This window comes from Myotis daubentonii, chromosome 8 (assembly GCF_963259705.1).
Source record: "Myotis daubentonii chromosome 8, mMyoDau2.1, whole genome shotgun sequence".
Classification (NCBI taxonomy): domain Eukaryota; kingdom Metazoa; phylum Chordata; class Mammalia; order Chiroptera; family Vespertilionidae; genus Myotis; species Myotis daubentonii.
In genome coordinates this window covers 7881357-7898940 of record NC_081847.1, presented here as the reverse complement: position 1 = coordinate 7898940, position 17584 = coordinate 7881357, and the positions used below count along the sequence as shown (strand labels likewise).

At 49.7% G+C, this 17584-nt stretch overlaps 1 protein-coding gene across 6 annotated transcripts; it reads left to right on the top strand.

Moving 5' to 3' along the window:
- On the top strand, positions 1-13294 carry TFAP2C (transcription factor AP-2 gamma). 6 transcript variants are annotated; one of them, XM_059705237.1, is made up of 7 exons: positions 1-296; positions 1865-2347; positions 2426-2501; positions 3593-3842; positions 4411-4529; positions 7129-7273; positions 8418-13291. In XM_059705237.1, exons 1-7 carry the CDS (start codon positions 249-251, stop codon positions 8701-8703), a joined length of 1407 nt encoding a protein of 468 aa, XP_059561220.1. In that variant the 5' UTR covers positions 1-248; the 3' UTR covers positions 8704-13291. The 6 variants fall into 6 exon arrangements, with proteins under 6 accessions (XP_059561220.1, XP_059561214.1, XP_059561215.1 ...); XM_059705231.1 differs by having other exon boundaries at positions 62-296; positions 2450-2501; positions 3626-3842; positions 8418-13294; XM_059705232.1 differs by lacking the exon at positions 1-296 and adding an exon at positions 916-1650 and having other exon boundaries at positions 8418-13293.
- The last annotated feature ends 4290 nt before the right edge of the window (positions 13295-17584 follow it).

The following is a 17584-nucleotide window of genomic DNA, read 5'->3' as shown; positions in this document are numbered from 1 at the left end:
CCGGCTATAGCCGGGACACAGTGCGGGCGCGGCTTCCCGGGTCCCTGGCAGGCCTGTTCGCCGGCGGCGGCAACGTCTACGCTCGCAGAGCCGCCGATGCGCGTCCAGTGACCCGTTCTGCAAGGCCCGCGCGCGGCGGGGGCGGCGGCAGACGCTTGGCCACCGTGACCCCAATTTTGGATTTACCGCTGGGGGGGTGGGGGGAACCTGGATTTAATTGGCGGCTGTTTTGGGGGACGCAAGACGCCATGTTGTGGAAAATAACCGATAATGTCAAGTATGAAGAGGACTGCGAGGTGAGCTGGGCACGGTGCAGCCCGGCCCCGCCCCAGGACAGTCTGGGAGGCGGGGGCCGCTGGACCGAGGTTGGGGGCAAGGGTGCAGAAGCAGCAAGCAGGCACCCGCCGCTGCCCCGCGATGGACGGGTCCACTTTTCCGGATACCCACTAGTCGGTTTCTCCGGGGACCCCTCCTGAATCGGGCCTTTTCCTAAAGATCTAGCCTCCGGAGCGGGGCCTGGAGAGAGAACGGCAAATCCCACCCACAAAGCTTACCGGTCGGTTTCAAGCGAAGCAAAACAGCCTTCTTCCCGTTTTCTCGGAAGAGCGCTGGTCCGCAACCCTGCCTCAGACGCGGCTTTTACGCACGAAATCTCCGTCCAAAGGGGTGTCTGACCTGCCCTTTGCGGAGTCTCCTCCCAGGCTGGCTTTCAGCTTCCCCGCTACCTTCCCGGGGAAAGAAGAAAACATAAGTTTGGTGTTCAAGAGAAGTGGGGGCTGGGGAGTGGTGAGGGGGGTGGTGCCGAGGCCAGATGGGGCCGTAAGCGCTCGGAGTGCTCCAGCCTGTCGGACAGGTTGAGCTAGAGTTTCGGAGAGTGGGAGGGAGGGAGGTGGCGAGCGGGAAGAGGAAGACGACGCAGGTGGCGGGAGGCCTGAGCCCGGGCGCTGGGAGAGCGGAGCGGCGCTGGGGGCCCGCGGGAGCCCACCGCGGCCTCGGCACCTGGAGGGGGCTGCCCCTGTCCAGCACCCCCGGACTCTGCCACTAGGGGGCGACAGTGCCATGTTTCTCCTGGTCCCCCACTACCCTGTGACCCCCGTAGCAGTAGGAGAGACATCCTTTAGGAATTAAGTCCGACAGCCGTGGGGCAAGGGGACGTGAGCTCGCAAAGTTGCCCAATTTCGAGGTTCTTGATTTTCGCTCTGTGCCTTGGTTTGTGGGGACACGGACCGTGGCCGGGCAGGTTTGGCGCCTCACTTCCTCTCCGCACTTGGTCGGGACACGCTAGCAGGGAGGGCTGCTCCGGCTGCGGCGCTTTCCTCCTCGCGTTCCTCCTGGAGTTATTCCGCGGCGCTGGGTGGCAGCCCTGCTAGGGAGTGTCATTCCCCGGAGGGCTTTGTCCTGAGGGCGTGGAAAGATTATTCCCTGGGGCGGGGAGATGCGCACTTCCCGCGCTGCGCGCTTCATCCGCGCCCGCCGCCTCCCCGCCTTCTTTTGCTCGGCGACGCGAACATGTGCAGGCTGGTGAGCGAGAGCGCCCTGCACCGGGTGCCTTCCTCTGGGGCCTGGAACTCGGACTTGGCGCTTTGGAGAGCCTCGGGCGGCGGAGCGCCCGGGGGTTCGCCGCTGGGCTTCGAGGGCGCGCGTCCCCAGGTCTTTCAGTCTCCCTTTCCCACGCAGACTCGCGGTTCACGACGAAATCCCTGGGGCACATGGCTGCTGGGAGCCCTCGGTCCGGAGGGCAGGCCCGCGGGCTGGATCCGGGCTGGGGCGTTGGGGGCCGGGAGCTCCCGGCTCAGCGCCGCGGTCGTGGCGGTTCGCGGTAGCGGGGTTTCGCACTAACCGGGTGCCGGTTTCTTTCTTCCAGGATCGCCAGGACGGGAGCAGCAATGGGAACCCGCGCCTCCCCCACCTCTCCTCGGCCGGGCAACATCTCTACAGCCCCGCGCCGCCCCTCTCCCATACCGGAGTCGCCGAATACCAGCCACCACCCTACTTCCCACCTCCCTACCAGCCGCTGACTTATTCCCAGTCGGCAGACCCCTACTCGCATCTGGGAGAAGCGTACGCTGCCATCAACCCCCTGCACCAGCCGGCGCCCGCCGGCAGTCAGCCGCAGGCCTGGCCCGGCCGCCAGAGCCAGGAGGCTGCTGGTTTGCCCTCGCACCACGGGCGCCCGGCCGGTCTGCTACCCCATCTCTCCGGGCTGGACGGCGGCGCTATGAGCGCCCGCAGGGATGGCTTCCGCCGCTCCGACCTGCTGCTGCCCCACGCGCACGCCCTGGACGCAGCGGGGCTGGCGGAGAACCTGGGCCTTCATGACATGGGGCAACAGATAGACGAGGTGCAGGTGAGCGCGTCTAGGGTCCTGCCCCCTCCTGCCCGGACTCTATCCCAGCCCCCAGCCCAGGCACCCCGGAACTTAAAGGAAACTTTGTCATTTCTCCCCCAGATCGTGGATGAGCAGCACCTGCTTCTGCATGATCAGACTGTGATTCGAAAAGGTAGGGCCACACAGGGCCTTGTGCACTGACTCTTACCAGTGTTGTGATCAACTTAATGGCAAGGTGGGGGCATTTGGTGGCTTACTTGGGACGTTTGTGCTGGAAGGGACCAGAACTCTGGGAAGGCAGGTTTTGGGAGTGAGAAGAAAGGGCATTTCTTTCCCACCTAAATGAAATCCCAGATGTTACTCCTTTAATTTCAGGGTATTTTTACCATGTTTGAAAAACACCAGGGCTTTAGTTGTGTGGTTGGTTGTGACGATGTTAATTGTCAAATGAGTTGATGTGATTTTTATTGTCGATTGCAAATATGCATGTGGCAAGGATCCTTCATTCTAACCTGCAAGAAAGCATTTGGAAACAGTCTGGCCTTCCAAAGAGCCCTAAAAGCACCAGGCCTGGATCTGTCGGAGGCTGATGTTAAAGAGTTTATGCAGGATAAGGGGGTGGGATTTGGAAAATTGGATTATTGTATTTGGTAAGTGAGTGTCTCTCAGAATTAAGTAATGTGCTTGATGGGATTACCAGTCTGGCTGTTTTAGGAAATGGAAGGGGCCTGAATTAAAGGTAGTTATGGTCTGTTACTTGAAGTTAAACTGCTTGAAATCAGCTGGGGGGAAATGTTTTATGTTTTGTTTTTTGGGGTTTTTTTAGTTTGTTTTTTTTTTAACACTCAGAAGATACACTGAATTTCCCAGTAAATTTGTAACAGAACAGGTTTGTTTGTATTTAAAAACTTGCTGTTGCACGAAAGGTTTTGGCAAAGGATCTGAGTTTGTCCTGTGATTTTGGTTATTCCTTGAGGGAGACGAAAATAATACCACTTATTTAGTATCGAAGCAGTCTTTTGAAAACAAATGTTCTAATTAAACTAGATTTTTAACAGTGGAATCGAATAAAAATCCTTGGGGTTTTGACTAACTTCCCATGGTGTTAACTGGTGAACTTCAGATTGGATTATTTTTGAAGATCAAGGCTTTAAGAAAAACCTGCAATTTATAGCCTCACAGGCAATGTTGTTTGTTTAAAGAACCCTCTCGGCATCGGTTAGTGGTTCAGAAAAGGTCTCTTTTGCTTCGATGTAGATGTAGCTCTGAAGACTGCACTTCTGATCCCATTCACAGGTCCCATTTCAATGACCAAGAACCCCTTGAGTCTCCCCTGTCAGAAGGAGCTGGTGGGGGCTGTGATGAACCCCAGTGAGGTCTTCTGCTCCGTCCCCGGAAGATTGTCCCTCCTGAGCTCCACATCGAAATACAAAGTGACAGTTGCCGAAGTCCAGAGGCGACTGTCCCCGCCTGAGTGCTTAAATGCCTCATTGCTGGGAGGTGTTCTCAGAAGGTATATGGGGCACATTGTGGGCATGGTGGCTGGGTGACTATATGAGAGCACCGGGAGGTATTTTTAACATTTATGTAACTTCGAGACCTAACACTGAATTCCAATCAGCTCAGAGAGTTTTAGTACTTTTGCTTTTAGAAAGTGCCAAATGTAGGAGGAGGTGCTAAGACAGCGCGAACAGATTATCATTTGGTTAGAATTTATTCCGTGAGTGAAGTGGTGGCCTCCAAATTAAGAGAAGCTCCAGGGGTTTTGTCCCCCCAGGGAGTTGTTTTTTGGGAGCTGCTGCAGCTTTTACGAGTGAAAAATCTATCAGCTCCAGTACAGCTGGCAATACTCTGTGATTAAAAAAAGAAAATGCTGGCTATGCTAAGAACAAATTTTGCATTTTACAGGGATTAATTAATGAGGACACCCTGTGGCATTTGATTATGATCCACATAATGTAGTAGAGTCTACTAAGTAGACAGTCTCTTTTTGAAAATTTTTAGCTTTGATGGCAGCCTAGGAATTTGGAGTTTTAAAGTGGTTTCTTGAGAATAGTCAAGGTTGACTCTCCTGTACGCAGAGCCAAGTCTAAAAATGGAGGCCGGTCCTTGCGGGAGAAGCTGGACAAGATTGGGCTGAACCTTCCAGCCGGCAGACGGAAGGCTGCACACGTCACCCTCCTGACGTCCTTAGTAGAAGGTCAGTGGCGTTTTCTGCTGCTTTTCCTTTGCTGTGTTGTGCCTTTACTATTTCTCTCAGAAAAGTTTAAAAACAGCCCTTAATTTGGCCATGAGTAGAGCGAAATGAAGGTGATTTGAATTGTCATGAGTCCATCACAATGAATGACAGTGCTTTTTGTCAAATATCTGCCTGCTAAGTGTTCTGGGTTCAAAAAAGAAATGAGTTTTCCTAACCTAAGAAATCACACTAGGATGTTGAGACATTGGCTGTTCAATGACCCAGTTTTTGAAGACGCAGTGGATCAGTTGCTATCTATCTATAATAATAAAAGCATAATATGCTAATTAGACCGGACAGCTGGAAGCCGGGGCTGTGAGGGCCAAGCCCTTTGCATCGGGCCTCTAGCACCTTTATAAAGCTTAGCTGTGCCCGGCTGGTGTTAAGTGGTTGAGAGTGGACCTATGAACCAGGAGGTCCCGGTTCGATTCCCAGTCAGGGCACATGCCTAGGTTGCGGGCTCAATCCCTAGTGGGAGGTATGCAGGCAGCAGCCAATCAATGATTTTCATCAGTGATGTTTCTTTTCTCCCTTCCTCTCTGATTTTATTGAAAATCAATAAAAATATATGTTAAAGAGCTTAGCTGCTTATTGGTGGACACAGAAGTATGGTTTCTGGTTATTGTAGTTGTGGGATATTGGGGTTGTGGTCAGCAACGAGGAGCCCTTGTAAAGGAGATTGGATCACCTCACAATTCCTGTGCTTGGTTAAAAGTGTCGGGGCCCACAGGGGATTCCCTCCCCCTAATCCTAGGAGATGGCACTGCCCAACCTGGAAAGTAGCAAGGATGCAATATAGGCTTTAAAGGGGGGGTTAGAAAAGGTGAAATAATTAAAACAAAACTCACACACTTTAAAGTGGCTTTTAAAAAGGGGGGGAGGGGGGGAAGTGTCTTGGGACACTGACAGGCTTATCCTGCAGCCTCCAGCCACCCGAGTCCTCACCGGTCAGCAGGGCACTGGGCTCTGGCTGGGGGAGCCAGTGAGGGGTGGTGTCCTGGTAGCCAGGCAATCTTTTTTTGTTGTTAATCCTCATTCAAGGATATTTTTCCATTGATTTTTTTAGAGAGTGTGGAAGGGAGGGGGGAGAAGTACATTGATGTGAGAGAGACACACACCCATTGGTTGCCTCTTGCAGGCTCCTGGGGCCAGGGATGGGGGATGGAACCTGCAACCGAGGTATGTGTCCTTTACTAGAATTGAACCTGAGACCCTTCAGTCCACGGGCCGACGCTCTAACCACTGAGCGACTGGCTAGGGCTAGTAGCCAGGCAATCTTTTGAACACTTGCTTTCTCTGGTCTAATGGGTGCTACCCCAGTGCTAAAGAGATTTGGGGGGCCCTACTCTACCTTTCTGTGTCTTTGAGGTCAAGGTAAGGAGCAAGGAGCTGCCTGTTAACTGCCTGTTGGGGACCAAGCTGGCTGCATGGCCAATGGTGGTGGATTCTGTGTGTGGTGCATTAATGCAGGGGTCCTCAAACTTTTTAAACAGGGGGCCAGTTCACTGTCCCTCAGACCGTTGGAGGGCCGGACTATAGTTTAAAAAAAAACTATGAGCAAATTCCTATGCACACTGCACATATCTTATTTTGAAGTAAAAAAACAAAACGGGAACAAATACAATATTTGCATGTGGCCTGCGGGCCGTAGTTTGAGAACCCCCCTGCATTAATGCGTCCTAGCTCAGGTTTCTTAGCCTAGTGTCGGGGTATGAATAAGAAAGTGCCAGAACAATGGTTCTCAGATCCGCCTGATTCAGGAAAGCCCTCAGAGGCAAGTGGATGAAGGGGGCACCGTTTGGGCTTCTGAAAGCTCCACCCGCCTCTGCAATGTGCAGTCACAGTCGGCACTGGGCTTGCTTGGGGGGCAGGTACTGTTGGTTCTCTCTCCCTCTGCTCCCCAGTATCTTGGAAAAAGCCGGTGGTTGGGGACCTTAGCATTTCCAACGGGAAAAACACGCCTGCCTCCCTTTCTTAAAGAAACATTCTAGAGACTTGGCTCCTTGGGTCATGGGGCGCCCTAGTTTGAAAAGAAAGTTCCGGGTCAAAGACATTCTAACAGTTTCATAAAGAGAAGCGACCAGTTTGCTGTTGTCAGACATCCTCATCTCCTTTAAATTTTCCTACTTCTCCACAAAGATAACTGCTTTCCGCTATCAAGCATGGGTGTGTCTCAAGGTCGCTCTCTTCAAGGTGGGCAGGGGACCGGGTCACATTGCTCTGGTGTGGTTAAAAGTTTTGGGGACTGTTTTCCTCACATTTTAGGATTCACCCTCTGCCTGTAGGGGAGAGGGCCTCACCAGCTGGGGCGCTGACCCTGTTTACTACGATTTCTCTGATTTTTAGAGAGAGGGGAAAGGAGAAAGAAAGACTTGATGGGTTGCCTCCCACATACTTCCCGGCCAGGAATCGAGCCCTCAACCTTTCCAGGGTACCGGATGACGCTCCAGCCTACTGAGCCACCTCGCCAGGGCCCTGTCTGTGATTTCAGTGAGGTTGCAGTGACTAAAAAGGGGAACAGGACAGCGTCCGTACACCCTAACTTCTTTCATGATTCTAGGAGAGGCCGTTCACTTGGCTCGGGACTTTGCGTATGTCTGTGAGGCTGAGTTTCCTAGTAAGCCGGTGGCCGAGTACTTAACTAGGCCTCATCTCGGAGGACGGAATGAGATGGCCACGAGGAAGAACATGCTGCTGGCCGCACAGTAAGTACACAGATGCCTTGCTGCTGTGACCCTGAAGTGAGGGGCCAACCCCAGCCCCTGGTGCTCCAGAAATGCTGGCTAAATAAGTTAGGGTGGGGAGCAAACGAAAATGACCAGGAGCTTCTTTCACAAAGTCAAATACCTGGGAAGAGTCAGTAAAATGAACGAATGCATTGCTCCAGCTGTGGATGTCTTTTGAGCTGCTTAGCTGTTGAGCTCAAAATAGTTAAACTTACCCTTTCCTGATCACATTTGCATATCTTAAAAAATGTGTTGAAAAGATGATTTGTTTTGTCACATCCAGTAAAGATTGTGTCCCTCCTGCCTCCTGGTAACGACTTTTGTTTCTTTTTTTTTTTTTTTTAATATATTTTATTGATTTTTTACAGAGAGGAAGGGAGAGAGAGTTAGAAACATCGATGAGAGAGAAACATCGATCAGCCGCCTCCCGCACATCCCCCACTGGGGATGTGCCCGCAACCCAGGCACATGCCCCTGACCTGAATTGAACCTGGGACCCTTCAGTCCGCAGGCCGACGCTCTATCCACTGAGCCAAACCGGTTTCGGCGACTTTTGTTTCTTAAATGTAGTGATGACTGGATTTGCAGGAGACAAGTGGGCAATTTAAATGTCTCAAAACTGACTTTCTGCAGCTGCAGGACTTTTCATGGAAACCAGCAGTAAATTGGTTTAAAAATCATGGGAAATGAAGCAGAACGAGTCCAGTCGCAAATGGGGCAAAAGGGAGGGAGCACAGTGAACCGGCCTGGATAAAAAGTGAATTTCAGGGATATGTGTGATTCTCCGAATTGGTGAATTGGCTTATTAAACTGGCGCAGCACCAAATGTCCCTTAACCTTCTGGTGCTGGGATCCTGATCCCACCTGATGCCCTTGGCTGCTGACTGGCTTAACTGGGGTTAATCCTGTTATCTTCTAATCAGTGAGGATTAAAAAGATAGTGCTTAAAAGAGTAAACTAGCACATAATAGGTACTAAGTGAGGCAATTGGCTATTATATTAGTATTAGTTTAAAGCCTCCTGTCTTGGCTCAGGCCAGCCATCTCTGATTGCCTCCCAGGTGTCATCCTCAACTACCTGTCAAGAGCTAGACTGAGCTCATAGGTGTGTGTTATGTTCACAGGCAAGTGTGTAAAGAATTCACGGACCTTCTCAACCAAGACCGAACACCCAATGGGAACAACCGGCCGGCCCCGGTCTTAGAGGCGAACATTCAGAACTGCCTGTCTCACTTCAGCCTGATTACCCACGGGTTTGGCAGCCAGGCCATCTGTGCCGCCGTGTCTGCGATGCAGAACTACATAAAAGAGGCTTTGGTCATCATAGAGAAATCCTACATGAATCCTGGGGACCAGAGTCCAGCCGATTCCAGCAAGACCTTGGAGAAGATGGAGAAGCATCGGAAATGAAACAGGTGGAAACAAAGGGAAGACGAGTCTGCAAGGGGAAAAATCTCCAAAACCACTCTCACCGGCCACAGATGGGGAAACTCCTCAGCCTGGGGGGACAAGCTGAGCTTTTACTTGCCTTCCATTGAAAGGCCTGCTGGCCTCCCGGAGTTGGACCTGCCCTCTGGGAGTCCTTAGTATTTCTCTGGCGCTGAAGCGTCTCCTTAACTCTGGACAAGTGATCAGAAGGTGACAAGTACTGGCTCTCTATTCATTAAGCTTATGTTTTATTTCGAACCCCATTCTTCCTGTCTCTGAAAGTGGTGCTACAAGTTTTCAAACCTTTTAAATCCATCCCCTGGGCTAACAAAACCCCCACATGCTTAGCTGTTGAAATGTCAAGTCTATGTGATTCAAATCAATAATAACTTTCAGTGTTAAAGTCATTGCTGGCTTCCTGCCCACTAAATATTTATCTTTAGAAAAAAGTGTTTATCTAGCATCTTCAGATATCAAATCCTGCGTTCAGTAGGAGGCAGACTCCGCTTAGCAACTAATTAATAGGTGGTATTGAACACACTTAAAAATCCCCTTGTTCAAAAGGGGCTTTTGGGTTTTACAAAACACGTAGAAGCAAAGCCTGCTGATTTTATGTTGTTTGTTTTTTGTTTAACTGAAAATTAACTCTTCAAATGGGAGATTCTTTGAAATGACATGTTCCTTTAAGGTACTGAAGCTTTATTTTGCATATTTATTTCACATCTTGGTGATTCGAGTAAACTTGAAAAGGGTAGGCATGAAGCGTTTTTTTGCTGCCTGTCACCCCCCAGGTCCCAGAGGAGGCGCTGTTATTTTGAGAAACAATGTGTACAGATTTTATTTATGCATAATTTAATCGGGTCTGTAAATACGGGTGCACTTCTTAGTGACATTTTGAGAAATGGGGTTCCATTTTAATAACTTTTAAAGGTGATGGGGTCATCTAAAACACATCTTTAGGTTTTACTCATATGTACACAGGGTGTTACGAATTAGGATCCTGGGCTCTGTTCTATTTAATTGAAGCTCTCTGTTCACAAAGCGATAACTTTGTGTCTCATTCCTGTTGGGCTAATCCCGGACAGGAGTGCGCGGTGCAGTGTATGGGGTGCCATGGAGAGTTGGAATTGAACTCCATTCCTGTAAATGTTCACACATTAAATTGTGTATATGATACCTGTACAATAAAAAGTATTCTCTATAGAAGCTGTGGCAGTCTGGTGATGACTTGATTGTTTAAAGTCTCTAAAATGAGTGGAACAGTGGCCGAGCTATTTATGGTTTGACTGGCTTAGTTCAGAGGACTGAGTAGGAAGATTGCAAGCGAAGGGAAATTGGGAGTTTCATTTTTCTCTGTCCTGCAAGACTGCTCAGCTGCCCCAGGTTCTGTGCTCACCAGCGGCCCTCGGCTGCGTATAGTGCCATCTCACCGCAAGGGGTGTTGGGAAGTGTGTGAGGGACAGTTTATTGACAATAGTGAGAGGTGCCAACAGTTTGGGAATAACGTCTCTTGTGTAAGGCTGCCCTGTTGAGAAACACTACTCTACGGCCAAGTTGCCACCTCAAAATATACTGAGAATGGAAACGATTGTAGGCACTCCTCGGGCAGACATTCCTTAGGAGGACTTGGCATTCAATCAAATGCAAGCCATGGGGGTGAGGGCTCATTGTTTTCATGATCGTTTTCCATCAACCGAAGTTCACGTTTGGGGACGCAGTAATGCGAATCTATCCTTGGCCTGCTGATCATTTAGTCTGCCGGGAAAATCAGGTCGGTTCTCTTGCCCTCCGCTCCCAGAGCAGAGGACTCTGGCAGGGCCTGCGAACTTGCTGGCTGTCTTGAGGATTTTGGATGCGCACCATCGGGACTTGGTTTCAAGTTGAAGTGGCCTGGCATGTCCTCCAGGAAGTGATGTGTTTATAGTTTGGCACGAGCGGCTGGGCTTCAAAGGGAAGTGCGAGCAGAGGGTTTCCACAGTGGATAAGGCCTTTGCTTCGACTCCAATCTCATAATCCTTAATGCATAACTATCAAATGCCCAGCAATTCCTGACTTAATGTTGGCATTGGAGGTTAAGTAACTTAAACTCTGCCAACCTAATACTTTGCTCTTGGCAGCCTGTACTTGGCCCTGAACGTTCTCATTTAGTTCGATTTATCTGGTTGACATGTCAAAAATCACAATTGCTTTGCTTCAGAGCAGCTAAAAGGTCTTCTGTTGGCAGTTATTTCTCAATCAAGGCGTGAGATATTAGGTGTTAAAAGGAAGTTATGGGGGCAAAGGGCCGAAGGTAAAAGGACTATTTTGTTATCAGCATCTTAACCTGCTTCTGGCTTTTAGGAGCTGTGCCGAATTGCAATGCAGACAATGTTCTGGAAACGCCCCAAAGTCCACCAAGCACTGAAGTGAGTCATAAGCAGGGCTTTTCCTGGCTCCGTGCTCAGTTCTCCTTTCTCCTCCTTCCCTCTGCAAGTCCACAGACAGCTACTGACTCCTCTGGGCCCGGTGCACAGTAACGACAGGTTTTTCTGCCCAACACCTGAGCTGATACCATGCCCAACAACCAAGTCCCCTCAAAAGGTCCCTCCTAAACCGCCGACAGCCTCTTGCTGATTGAGGGCTCCTGGCCCTTGGAGCACTTCCAGCTCCTGTGGTCGACATGTGACGGGATTGGTGGACCGTTGCTTCCCATTGGCCTGGGTGATTTTTGTTTCAAGCCCTGTCTGTGTTAGTGAGATGGCACTTCTTTCTGTTGTTCAACTCCGGCTGTTTGACAAATTGGGCTTTGTATTAAGGCACGCGCACCGCTGAAGGCTGTCCTTTCGGAGAAAGCCTGACGATTCTCCCTTTTCTGCCCGGGTTGCACTGAAGGGAAACCCATCATTGTCTGAAGGCACGCTTCTAGAATTCCACTAATGACAGAGATGTCTGAGCAGGACTGCATCTGTGGACTGGAGACTTGCCCATCCAGGCACCTGGCACCTCCAAGATGCCCCTGCCCCGCAGACAGCCCGCGTTCAGGTTCTCTGGGAGGTCAGAGGGTGTTTTCAATAGCACTTCACGGTGGTTTTATCTTCCATGTGCGCACAGTTTACGATGAGGGTTAGGAAAGGGGTGATGAGTCTGTTTCTCATTTTCAACGATTCCATAACAATGGCCATCATTCTTTCTTTTGGGGGGTCTGGTGTCAGGGTAAGCCCTGAGACCTGAAGTTCCTGTGTTTCAATGTTAAAAAACAAAACAGGGATAGGGTCATGGGTGGGTGAAAGACAGAAACTACTCAAGCTCAAGGCTTGGTGGTTGGGGGCTTCTGGGACCCGTTGCCTAGTTTCCTGGGGGGAAACATTGGATACCAGGTGTTGGCAATTCCCCAAGAGGTTGCTGTCATTTCTGATGACTTCTGAGCATTTCTCCAGCTTTTCCCTTGTGCTGGGTAGAGTGGTGTCATAAGGTGGCCATTTAATTGTCTCTATAAGTGGGTGGAGAACCTGGAGAGTAGCCACCAGTGGTCCCAGAGGCAAGAACTGCCTGAGGCTCCTGTAAGTGTGCTTTCCAGGTGTGGGAACGCTCAGCTATCCTGGCGAGGCAGTGACCCTTAGCAAATGCCTTCTCCAGTGCCTGCGCTCAGCTGGTGGTGAGGGCTTTCCCTGGAGAGAGTGGGACGGAAAGTTTGCTCTGGAAATGTTGATGCTGCAATGCGGGAGTGTGCTCTTCCCGGGGGTGCTCTTGCATCCTCGATGATAAGAGAATGGTTGACTTCCCTTCCCAGGTAGCACTATACCTTGGATTTCTCTTCCAGTGCACAGTCTTCATTTGCTTCTCTGAAACTCAAAGGCCACTGTGCTGGGAGGCTTGGTGACACTTGGAACCTTCAAAATCTAGCCCCTTCCTGGTTTTGCCAACCCAGGCTGGCATCATGCCAAGGTCCACTAATGCAAAGCCTAAGCACCTTGAAAAGTCTTTGTCCACCAGTAACATGGAACAAGCTTGCAGACGCAAACTTGACTTCTTGACTTAAAAAAATTAATCTTACATTGGCGTTCATAGTCTCATGAAACGCTATTTTTGGCACCATCAGAAGCACTGAAATTTCCTTGCCTCTTTCGGGTAACATCTTCATGGGGGAGAGGAGTAGAAGTAAAACATGGAAAGTGAGTGAATTTGATAATTCCAGGGACCTCTCCAAGGAATAGCCTTGTTAACAATGTTTACAAGGTCAAATCTCAGTGGGTTTTTTCATGATACATGGGGTGTTCCTTGTGACGTCTCCACATTTTCCAAGGAAAGATCTTCAATTTAAGGAATGACAGTCCCAGGTGAGAGTCGGATGGGTTGAAGAGGGCATCTTGGCGCCTGGCCCTTGATGAGACTAGAAGCCTTTGGGACTTCATGGGTGTTATGGGTTGAATTGTGTCTTCAAAAAAGCTATGCCCAAGTCCTACCCTTTCAGAATGTAACCTCATTTGGAAATAGGGTTGTTGGTAATTAAACTGAGGTCAGATTTGCAGTACAGTGGGCCTTACTCCAATATCATTTGTGTCCTTCCAAGAAGAGGAGAATAGGCAGTATAGCCACACGAGGGGAAGCCATGTGACAGCAGAGACAGATTGGAGAGTTGCAGCCACAAGCCAAGGATTGCCGACCACCACCAGAAGCCGGAAGAGGCCAGGGGTTCTCCCCTACAGAGTTCCGGGGAAGCGTGGCCCTGGATTTTGGATTCTAGCCTCCAGAATTTGTTGTCCAGTTTATAGTATTTTGTCATGGCACCACTACGAAACTAGTCCAGTGGGAAAGTGTTTTTTCCCTTTGTTATTTTCTCCCCATCGATCTCTCTGGGTTCTTTTCTAAACGCTGGGTATCCACAAAGAATTAGAAAGCCACCCCTGTGGTCTGATTGCCAGGTCAGGCCCATCTGACATCGCAGAGGCTCTTTCCTGCTAAATGAAACCTTTCCCTGCTTGTTCCTTCTTAACAACTACATGATGCCCGCTGCTGTTTCCTGGCGGCAAGAGCATTCACCAATGGCCTGATCTTTCAGCTTCTGGGGAAGGAGTCACCCCAACTTCTCTGTCCAAAGCAAACCCTGAACTCTTGGAGGTCTTTTTTGCTTCTCCATTCTATTTGTTTACCGTATTTCACTTAACTGGGACCCTCTGGGTATCCCAACATCGATCCCTCAGAGCAGTGGCCACTAAACCTGGCAGGTCACACCAGAGGCGCTTGGAAGGATTATGTATTCATGCCTCTCTGTCTTTGATCTACTGGGTCAGACATTCTGGGTCTAGGATGTAGGAATCCCAAAGGGATTCTTTCTGGTTCACTTGTCTGGCTCCCCCAGCTGACCCTCAAGCCCACCAGGGCAGGCAGCATGTCCGTCTTGCCCCCAGGCTCTCACCATGCACTGACAAGTCAGTGCCCAGCATGGACATCGGTAGGCATCTGTGTTGACTCACAGGCTGAGTGGGCCTAGGGTGGGGTATCTGGGTGGTCCTTGCAAACAGCCCTTCTCTTGAGCCTCTTCAGTGCTCAGGGCCACATGGGCATCCAGAGCTGACCCACCAGATGGGAGTCCATCCCCTGTTCTCTTAGCTAAGCTGGTACACATGGTGTGTGTGTGATTGTTGGACTGAGGTCTGGCTCCCTTAATAGAGTGTGGAATCCACAAGGCAGGCTCCGGGCAGCTTTATCCCTGGCATATCTAGACACTAGCACGGTGGGTGGATGGGTGGACAGTTGGATGGCTAGAAGGAAGGATGGATGGATGGATGGATGCTGCTTTCATCTAGTGAGTAGGGGCCAAGGAGTCTACAATGCACAGGACAGCTCTCTGCAACAAAGAATGATCTGCCCCAAAACTTAATAGTCCGGAGGTTGAGAAATGCTGCTCGAAATGTAGGACAAAGATCTGGAAGCATTACTCACACCATTAAGAGAATTATTTCTGTGGTGGAGTATCAGTTCACTTTTTACCTGGTTTGTATCTGTAGGGTATAACATTTTTTTTTTAATATATTTTATTGATTTTTTACAGAGCAGAAGGGAGAGGGATAGAGAGTTAGAAACATCGATGAGATAGAAACATCGATCAGCTGCCTCCTGCACATCTCCCACTGGGGATGTGCCCACAACCCAGGTACATGCCCTTGACCGGAATCGAACCTGGGACCTTTCAGTCCGCAGGCCGACGCTCTATCCATTGAGCCAAACCAGTTTCGGCTGGTATAACATTTTTAAAGACAAATATGCATTACTCTTATAAATAAAAAAGAAATGCCATAATGTATATATACATGAGTAGATGTTAAGTGAATAAGTAAATGCTTAAATAAATGAATAAAGGAAGTCTATGCAAGGTTCCCCAGAGACAGGAAAAGACCTGCCCCCTTGAGCAACTGGTTCCTAGCTTTGGATTTGGTGCTAAGGTTTCTCACCAGCAGCAGTTGCCTGGAGGGGAAGAGGCCCCCCTCCCCCCACCCATCCAACAGGGGCCTCCCTTGCTTCTGGTTCTTTTCCTCTTTGGCCTGAGAATATTTATTTTCTGTGAGCGGGAGACGTTGTTCCACCAGCCATTCAAGAAAATCTTCAGAAAGACAGAATTTTCTCAACTCTTGTTGCTGACTAGTTCTAGCTGATGACAGAATGAATCCAAGTGTCACAAACAATTTCTTTTTTTATTGTTGACAAAAGTAATAGACATTACATGCCCGTACACACTTATAATATCTTTGGGAGGACAGATGAGACCCCGCTGAGAAGTCCCTCTGGGCAGGGGGCCGGGGGACAGAGCTTCCACTCATTTTGTCCCGTTTGAATGTTGTTTTTTACATTTTTATTTATTGATTTTAGAGAGAGAAAGGGAGGGAGGGAGAGAGAAACATTGACTTGCTTCTCCACTTATTTATGCGTGCCTCGGTTGCTTCTTGTATGTGCCCTGAAGGGATCAAACCCACACCCTTGGTGTATGAGGATGACACCCTAACCAACTGAGCTGCCCGGCCAGAGCCAGTTTGAATGCTTTAACTTGTGTGTGTTCAAAACAAACAAAACCTGCTCTCAAACCTATAAAAACACTAGGTTTAGTAAAAACACACACAAAATCTGATGCTTACTGTAAAACAAAGAACCTACAGAAAGAGAGAAAATACGCCTGCATTATGTTATTTTAGCCCATTTAACAGATGAGGTGCCTGCCTGGCATGGCTCAGTGGTTGAGCATCAACTTATGATCCAGGAGGTCACGGTTCAATTTCTGGTCAAGGCACATGCCCGAGAGCTTGATACCCTGTGTGAGGCGTGCAGGAGGCAACTGATCAATGATTCTTATCACTGATGTTTCTATATCTCCCTTCCTCTCTGAAATCAATAAAAATATATTAAAAGCAACCCTCGCCGGTTTTCTCAGTGGATAGAGCATTGGCCTGAGGACTGAAGGGTCCTGGGTTCAATTCTGGTCAAGGGCACGTGCCTGGGTTGCAGGCTCTATCCCCACTAGGGCGAGTGCAGGAGGCAGCTGATCAATGATTTTCTCTCATCATTGATGATTTTACTCTTTCCCTCTCCCTTTCTCTCTGAAATCAATAAAAATATTTTAAAAATAAAAATATATTAAAAACAAACAAACATGAGGCACTGGAGGCTGGGGCTGAGGCAGCCTCCAGAGTTCAGAATGTCAGCCATGGTCTTAGCAGTAGACACTCCCCTGACAATTGTAGGAGGTAGGCATTATAACCCCCATCTTACACATGGAGAAACCACTCCAGAGTCCTGTCCTTGGGAGGCAGGCAGCAGAGGGAAGGTTACTGGGAAGGACTCTCGAGGGTTCAGTGTCCTAGCCTGCTAGGAAGGAGCTAGATATAGACATATGCTGAGAGAGAGATGCTCTACCTCCTGCCAAGTGCGAGGCTCAGTGCCTGGTACAGTAAGTGCTCAATAAAAGAGGGGGAGAAGTGAGCAGGAAAGGAAGGAAGGAAGGGAGTGAAGGGAAGAGAGGGAAGGGGAGAAACCCCTGGGTGTCTCCACGTGCACCCTGCCCCTCCCTCCTTTTGCAGAGTAGTGGGGAGGAGGGGCCTGCTGAGCTCAAGGTCCCTGCTGTCTCCAGCTCAGTCGCATTGACTCAGCCTTCAGGGCTCCTGTTATTGTTGCCTCCCTTCCCCTGGCTTATCTTTCTGCCTGCAAGGGTTCTTCTACCTCTTACCGCCTCACCTGCTTGCCTTGTTCTTAGCCCCATTCTCACCTTGGGCATCGCCTCCTCCGGGAGCCTTCCCCAGCCTCTCAGTTCCCGTCACACCTCCTGTCACACTGTGGTAACTGGCTGTGTTGCATCTGCCTCCCAGTTCCTGCTGTCTAGGAAGTTCCTGTGGTCTGTTCATAGCTGTACCCCATGTGCATCTGGGAATCTGGTTCTTGTTGATGTTCAATAAATATCCATGGATGAATGAGTAAACCCACTTATATCAAAAGGACAGGAATTGTTTAAGTGAATCTCTGTCAGACAATTTAGGTATTATTCTCTCCACCCATTCATCCATCCACCCATCCATCCACCCATTCACCCATCCACCCATTCATCCATCCCCTATCCATCCATCCATCCATCCATCCATCCATCCATCCATCCATCCATCCACCCACCCATCCATCCTTCCATCCATCCACCCATCCATCCATCCATCCACCCATCCATCCATCCATCCATCCATCCATCCATCCATCCATCCACCTGTCCACACCTATCAACCCACCCACCCACCATGCTAGCACTGAGCCTGCCTTATGGAGCTCACAGTCTCTGAGGGGAGCCAGACCTCAGTCCAGCAACCACATGCATATATAAGTACCATCTTGGGGGCTCTGCATAAGGAAA

Coding starts and splice junctions, on each gene's coding strand:
- TFAP2C (XM_059705232.1), top strand. CDS start 1,510: ATGTGCAGGCTGGTGAGCGAGAGCGCCCTGCACCGGGTGCCTTCCTCT. Junction 2,348..2,425: donor AACAGATAGACGAGGTGCAG/GTGAGCGCGTCT, acceptor CGGAACTTAAAG/GAAACTTTGTCATTTCTCCC. Junction 4,530..7,128: donor CCTGACGTCCTTAGTAGAAG/GTCAGTGGCGTT, acceptor TCATGATTCTAG/GAGAGGCCGTTCACTTGGCT.